General features: G+C 32.7%; 1 protein-coding gene across 1 annotated transcript in view; it reads right to left on the bottom strand.

Annotated features, from left to right (window-relative positions):
- The window catches only part of LOC137632878 (uncharacterized), a 20,391-nt gene that overhangs the window by 6,690 nt on the left and 6,201 nt on the right, over window positions 1-7,500 (bottom strand). Inside the window, exons 5-6 of the mRNA XM_068364973.1 lie at window positions 7,300-7,398; window positions 4,414-4,581 (exon numbers count right to left, since the gene is read on the bottom strand). Of these exons, the coding sequence (XP_068221074.1) occupies window positions 4,414-4,581; window positions 7,300-7,398 (267 nt within the window). The remainder of the gene's footprint in view (window positions 1-4,413; window positions 4,582-7,299; window positions 7,399-7,500) is intronic.

The raw sequence follows: 7,500 nt of genomic DNA, 5'->3' as shown, positions 1-7,500 counted from the left end.
GCTATGATTGGCATGAAGGTTTTGATTATGATAATTTGAGTAGAATCGGTGCAATAAGATTGTTAGATGCTATATCTTCTACGTCTCGATTAAAAATAGTTTCAAGTGATTGGTCAAATAGAAAGCACATGCCTCTAATAGTTAATACAAATAGAAATGCGCCCTTTCAGGTGAAAGATAGTAATCAAATAAATAGGACTACGTTACGAAATCAGAGTAGGTTAAGGGTTGAGAATCGTGATCCTCCTTACTCTCAAATAAACTTCAATACCAGACACAGGTTCCCTGACACACGCATTTATAATAGAGGACATGGTGATCACCATAGGGAAAATAATTATAGGCTACAAAATCGCGAAGCTCATCATAAAGCTCATTACCAGCAAAATGGCAATAGTTTCATGAACAGAAATAGAAAGGGGTGCTTTAACTGTGGTGAATTCAACCATGTTCAATCCAACTGTAGATTTGACCATAAAATAAAATGTAATGTATGTCAGGAATATGGACATAAGAGTAGACTTTGCACCGAATATAATCATAATTATCATTAGGTAGTAGGCCAAGATGACAGTGCCGCAGAGAGTAATTATCTGAAAATGTTTTATATTAATGCACAATCTTTATTATGTCACAAACACGAAATAGAGCTTTTGGTAACACAACACAAAATTGATGTATTGTGCATAAGTGAAACATGGTTGTCTCCGAATATGAGTGATGATTTCTCTAATATATCATCATATAATTTATACAGAGAGGACCACGGCAGAGGTGGTGGGGTGTGTGTGTATGTAAGAGACCATTTAAAGGTAACCGAGTTTGATAACGGCCTTGAGAAGCAGGAGGGAGTTGAATGTAAGTGGTTAACTCTACAGCACCGCTATTTACCCTCAGTTATTATTGGTTGCTTCTACCGCCATCCTAAATCTACTGTACATTCTTTTAATTTTATTTTAGACTCTCTTAAAAACGTAGTTCTAAGGAACAAACCTATTTTTATATTAGGTGATTTTAATGATGACCTTCTTAAAGCTGGTAATAAAATGGCTGGACTTATTGACAGTGTAAAGTTAGACCAACTGATCGACAGGCCTACTAGAGTAACTTCGAATTCATCAACTTTGATAGACCTCTTCATCACTAATAACAAAACTATGGTAACCAAATTAGAAATATTGCCGGGCCCAATCGCAGACCATGAAGCAATTAGTATTTTAGTGAATATGAAAAAACCAAAGCGCTCTCCCATTTATAAAACTTTTCGCTGTTTACGGAATTATTCACAGAATACATATTGTAACTTACTACTTAATGAAGTGAACACTCTAAACACTATCTTGCATACAGATGACGTAAGTATTCAAGTTAATACATTAACTAACGTCATGAACCTATGCATTGATACTTGCGCTCCCATTGTGACAAGACAATTAGTACGCCCCCCAGCCCCTTGGATATCAGAGCAAATAAGGTCTGCGATAAAAGAAAGAGATCAAATACAAAGTTTTCTGAAACAAGATCCTTATAATGAACTACTTAGGGAGAATTATAGAGATAAGAAAAAGACAGTTAAATTAGTAATTGACGCTAGTCGTAAAGAACATTACAACAATGAATTTGAAAAAAATATAAATGATATCTCAGCTACATGGAAAACTGCCAAAAAGATGCTTTCGAAAGTTACTAATAATGATTTTGAGTTAACTGAAAACAGCGAGGATGTATTAACCAAAACAGAACATTTTAACGAATTTTTTTCCGGTGTAGGAAAAAGGACATTTGAAAAATCTCAAGAGGATTTGGCAAATAATGATATCCTGTTGCAAGATATCAATCAGATTGTTAATTCTAATGACAATTTACCTGTTTTTAGACCCTCACCTGTTGATTGCGAGACTGTGATTTTAACTATTAAAAATATGAAAGAGACCAATGCGTGTGGACCAGATGGAATCTCTCTCCGTTTTATAAAAGATTCATTATTCGTAACAGCTTTTTATCTTACGATCATCGTTAATACATCAATAGTAACTAATGTTTTTCCTGAAATGTGGAAAATTCCGTATGTAGTCCCTGTCTATAAAAGTGGAGATAAAGATTTAGTGGGCAACTACAGGCCCATCTCACTGCTGCCTGTCCTGTCAAAAATTCTAGAAAAAATAGTTGCTGAACAATTAACCTCATATTTAGAATTGCATAAGCTTCTTTCCAAAACTCAACATGGTTTTAGACCAAAATTATCTACTGAGACTGCATTACTCCAGATATCTGATAAAATATACAACAATATGGAAAATAAGAAGATTTCTCTACTTTTGCTTTTGGACCTATCAAAAGCTTTTGATAGTGTTAGTCATGAAATTTTACTCAGAAAATGCGAAATGTTGAACATTGATACAGCCTGGTTTCGAAGTTATCTTAGCAACCGCCATCAAATTGTTAAAATAAAAAATACTATTTCTTCCACCAAACTAGTATCATTTGGAGTTCCACAAGGTTCAATTCTGGGACCAATTTTATTCATTATATTCGTTAATGACCTAGTTAATTACCTGCCCCACTGCTTTGTGGTTCAATATGCTGATGATACGCAAATTCTTATTGAAGGTGATAGTAACGATGTAGAAGCTATCGTGGAACGAGCTAACAACATATTATCTATGGCCAAAGTTTACTTTCAAAAAAATGGTTTGTTATTAAATACTGCGAAAACACAAAGTATCTTTATAGGAACAAGGCAATATTTAAATCGCATTAATCCGAATCTGACAATAAATTTTGAAGGCAGTCAAATCAAACCCCTAAGCAGTGTTAAGAACCTAGGGGTTTACTTCGACAATTATATGACTTTTGAGACACACATAGACAAGATTCACAGGAAAGTTATGGGAACCTTAATATATTTGAATAGAGTGAAAAATTATTTTGTACCCGAAACACGCTTAATTGTAGTACAATCTTTAGCTCTAAGCTTGATCAATTATTGTCTCACTGTCTGGGGGTCAGCGAATAATAAGCACCTGAGTAAAGTACAAAAACTACAGAATTTTGCAGCTCGTGTGGCCCTTGGGACGGTGAGTAAATATGATCATATCACTCCGCATCTAATAAAACTAGGATGGTTAAAGATGAAAGAGAAATACAGATATGATGTATGTATTTTAATTTTTAAGATCTTAAGAGGCATTTTACCAGAGTGGCTATATAATCTTCAGACTGTAAACTCCATTACCAGACAGGCTAATGATTTGTTCGAAAGGAGAGTTCGAACTGATATGGGATCGAGAGAGATGACAGTGAGGGGTCCCCATTTTTGGAACAGTATACCAGTCTCTTTAAAGGAAACTAATTCGTTACCGTCTTTTAAATACAAATTAAAGAAACATCTTTTAAATGGTATTTGATCTTTATATATCTAACATTTAACATTTTAGCTACTTATGTTTGTGTATATGTGTATATATGTATATATGTATGTATGTATATATATATGTGTATGTGTGTATATATATGTATATGTGTGTGTATGTATTTGGGAATGTTTTAATGTGTTAGTTTAATTTTACCTTTGAGCTTTAAAGATTTTTATGATGTTTTATGGTTTTCGATGTTTTAACAACTTATATTTCTATCTATACTTTTAACGTTTCTGGAATAGTTGTACCAGGGTCTTTAAAGGAAACTAATTCGTTACCGTCTTTTAAATACAAATTAAAGAAACTTCTTTTAAATGGTATTTTGATCTTTATATTATATCTAACATTTAATATTTTAGCTACTTATATTTATGTCTCTATTTAAAAAAATGTTTTAATGTGTTAGTTTAATTTTACCTAAGAGCTTTAAAGATTTTTATGATGTTTTATGGTTTTCATTGTTTTAGCAACTTGTATCTCTATTAATACTTTTAACGTTCTAATAATACGGTTTTTTATGCTCTTAACGTTTTAAATGCATATGTTTCTATCAATACTTTTAGAACTATTATACATTTTGTTTTTCTCCTGACTTTTATAAGACTCATGATTTTAGTTTTAAATGCTTTTATTTTTATTATTATTATTATTTTGAGTAGGTATATTTTTTATCAATACTTTTAAAACTTTTATATTATGTTTAGTTTCTCTGTGTACTTGATGCTATGTATTATCCTTAACATGGATATTAATACCCAATGTATAAATTGGAAATAAAGAATTATTATTATATTATCTCTCTCTCTCTCTCTCTCTCTCTCTCTCTCCTCTCTCTCTCCTCTCTCTCCTCTCTCTCTCTCTCTCTCTCTCTCTCTCTCTCTCTCTCCAGATTGCTATGATGTCCATCCTCTCTCTCTCTCTCTCTCTCTCTCTCTCTCTCTCTCTCTCTCTCTCTCTCTCTCTCTCTCTCTCTCTCTCTCTCTCTCCTGATTACCTCCTTCCCCTGGCGAAACTCCAACGGGAACGTCCTCCACTCCCCAGACATGAGATCCTGCGCTTCGAGGTGTGGCACTATTGCGTGCCCCAGGGCCAGATGGGGCAAGGGTCTCTTAGTGTTTGTCCAAACTGTCGCAACGAAGGATCGACCCAATATCCTGCGAGCCTGTGTGTGGAGATTATTATTATTATTATTATTATTATTATTAATATCATTATTATTATTATTATTATCATTAGTATTATTATTATTATTATTATTGATATTAGTATTAATATTATTATTATTATTATTATTATTATTATTAATATTATTATTATTATTATTATTATTATTATTATTATTATTATTATTATTAATATTATTATTATTATCATTATTGTTATTATTATCATTATTATTATTATTATTATTATTATTATTATTACTAGCTAAGCTACAACCCTAGTTGGAAAAGCAGGATGCTATAAGGCCAGGGGCTCCAACAGGGAAAACAGCCCAGTGAGGAAAGGAAACAAGGATAAATATATTTTAAGAACAGTTAACATTAAACTAAATATTTCCTATATAAACTGTGAAAACTTTAACAATGCAGAATGAAGAGAAATAAGACAGAATAGCGTGCCTGAGTGTACCCCCAAGCATGAGAACTCTAACCCAAGACAGTGGAAGACCATGGTACAGAGGCTATGGTACTACCCAAGACTAGAGAACAATGTTTTGATTTTGGAGTGTCCTTCTCCTAGAGGAGCTGCTTACCAAAGCTAAAGAGTCTCTTCTATCCTTACCAAGAGGAAAGTAGCCACTGAACAATTACAGTGAAGTGGTTAACCGCTTTGGTGAAGAAGAATTATTTGAGAATCTTATTGTTGTCAGGTGTATGAGGACAGAAGAGAATACGTAAAGAATAGGCCAGACTATTTGGTGTATGTGTAAGCAAAAGGAAAATGAACCGTGAGATCGGTGTTACTCTATGGACATGATTCATGGTATGACAACGAAACCATCTCCAATAGATTTAGTAGATTTGAGAATAAAGCTCTCAGGAGGATATTGGGAGTTAAATGGCAGGACAGGATTAGAAATGAAACTATAAAGAGGGATTACTCGAGTGCCACATGTGGATGAGATCATGAAGAGGGGTAGATGGAGATGGTTTGGACATGCTCTTCGCACTCCCCAAGAGAGATTAGTTCACCAAACGTTCGTTCAGCTGGTCTCTACAAGGCACTAGAAGAGTTGGAAGACCCAGGCCTACATGGCTGGGGACTGTGAAGTGCGAAGTAGATGATGATGAATGGAGGAGTATTGAATTAAAAGCTCAAGGTAGAGACGACTGGCGAAATCTAACCGAGGCCCTATGTGTTAATAGGCGTAGCAGGAGATGATGATGAATTTATAAATGATGTTAACATAACTGCTATAGGAATTTTATATATATTCATCTGACCACATCACATACACACATAGATAGATAGATAGATAGATAGATAATTTATTGACCACAGCTTCAAAGTTTTACCATATATAGATAACCTATAACAAAATGCCCTCAAAGTTATCTGTTTACAATTAATCTTTATCAAACAGCTATAGTCCACACAATAACAATATATAAAAGAACACAGAAAAACTATATGAATAAAAAAAGAAAAAATGAATCGGTCTACCTCATTAACTGTACACCATCAAAATCTTATGGATTAATTTACATGTTTTGTCGAAAGTTGAAGTTTTATCAAAAAGTTAAAAAGTTCCTCCACTTTGTTGATATTATAATGGGCTCTAAATAGCTCTGTTAAAGGCTCTAAATGGCTCTGTTAAAGGCTCTAAATGGCCCAGTTAAAGGCTCTAAATGGCTCTGTTAAAGGCTCTAAATGACTCTGTTAAAGGCTCTAAATGGCCCAGTTAAAGGCTCTAAATGGCTCTGTTAAAGGCTCTAAATGGCTCTGTTAAAGGCTCTAAATGGCTCAGTTAAAGGCTCTAAATGGCTCTGTTAAAGGCTCTAAGTGGTTTGTTAAAGGACACACCTCAACTACATGTTTTCTAGTCCACTTCAGGACAAAGGCCTCAGACGTGTCAATTGCGGTCTGGGGTTTGGCCAATTTTCATGACCACGCTGGCCAGTGAGGTTTGGTGATGGTGGGAGATTTTCGTGTGATCGCTCGTAGCAAACCAACCTAGTATGGGTGGCCCTGACTAGTACAGCCTTGCTGAATATGGCGATACGCAAACCCTTTCACCATGTTAAGGTATCTCAACTCAGAAAGGGATATATATATATATATATATATATATATATATATATATATATATATATATATATATATATATATATACATATATATAATATATATATATATATATATATATATATATATATATGTATGTATATATATATACAGTATATATATAGATATATATACATATATGTATATATATAAATATATATATATATATATATATATATATATATATATATATATATATATACATATGTATATATATATATATATATATATATATATATATATATATATATACATATATATGTATATATATTTGTATATATGTATGTATTATATATATATATATATATATATATATATATATATATATATATATATATATATATATACAGTATATATATATGCATGCGTGTGTGTCTGTATGTGTGTGTAATTATATTACAAAAATAAAACATTTTAATCAGAAAGTAAAACTTGGTGTTAAGATTTCAAGTCTTTTAACAAAACCAGGATAATTAACAATTTCAATTTTGTTAGAATACACAGGAGAGAGAGAGAGAGAGAGAGAGAGAGAGAGAGAGAGAGAGAGAGAGAGAGAGAGAGAGAGAGAGAGAGAGAGAGAGAGAGAGAGCACCTTCAAGCTTGTTTTCGCTTCAAACGATTCCTTGTCATGTCTCATTCCAGGCTGGAATTCCTTGATCCAGCTTTTCCGTTGACCTGGAATAAGACGAATCTGGAAGAATGAAATCAGGAATCAGGTTTATTCTAAAGCCTCAAATCATAGATACTTTTATTATTATTATTATTATTATTATTATTATTATTATTATTATTA

This window comes from Palaemon carinicauda, chromosome 42, assembly GCF_036898095.1.
Source record: "Palaemon carinicauda isolate YSFRI2023 chromosome 42, ASM3689809v2, whole genome shotgun sequence".
Taxonomy (NCBI): domain Eukaryota; kingdom Metazoa; phylum Arthropoda; class Malacostraca; order Decapoda; family Palaemonidae; genus Palaemon; species Palaemon carinicauda.
This window is presented reverse-complemented; position numbering and strand designations above follow the sequence as displayed.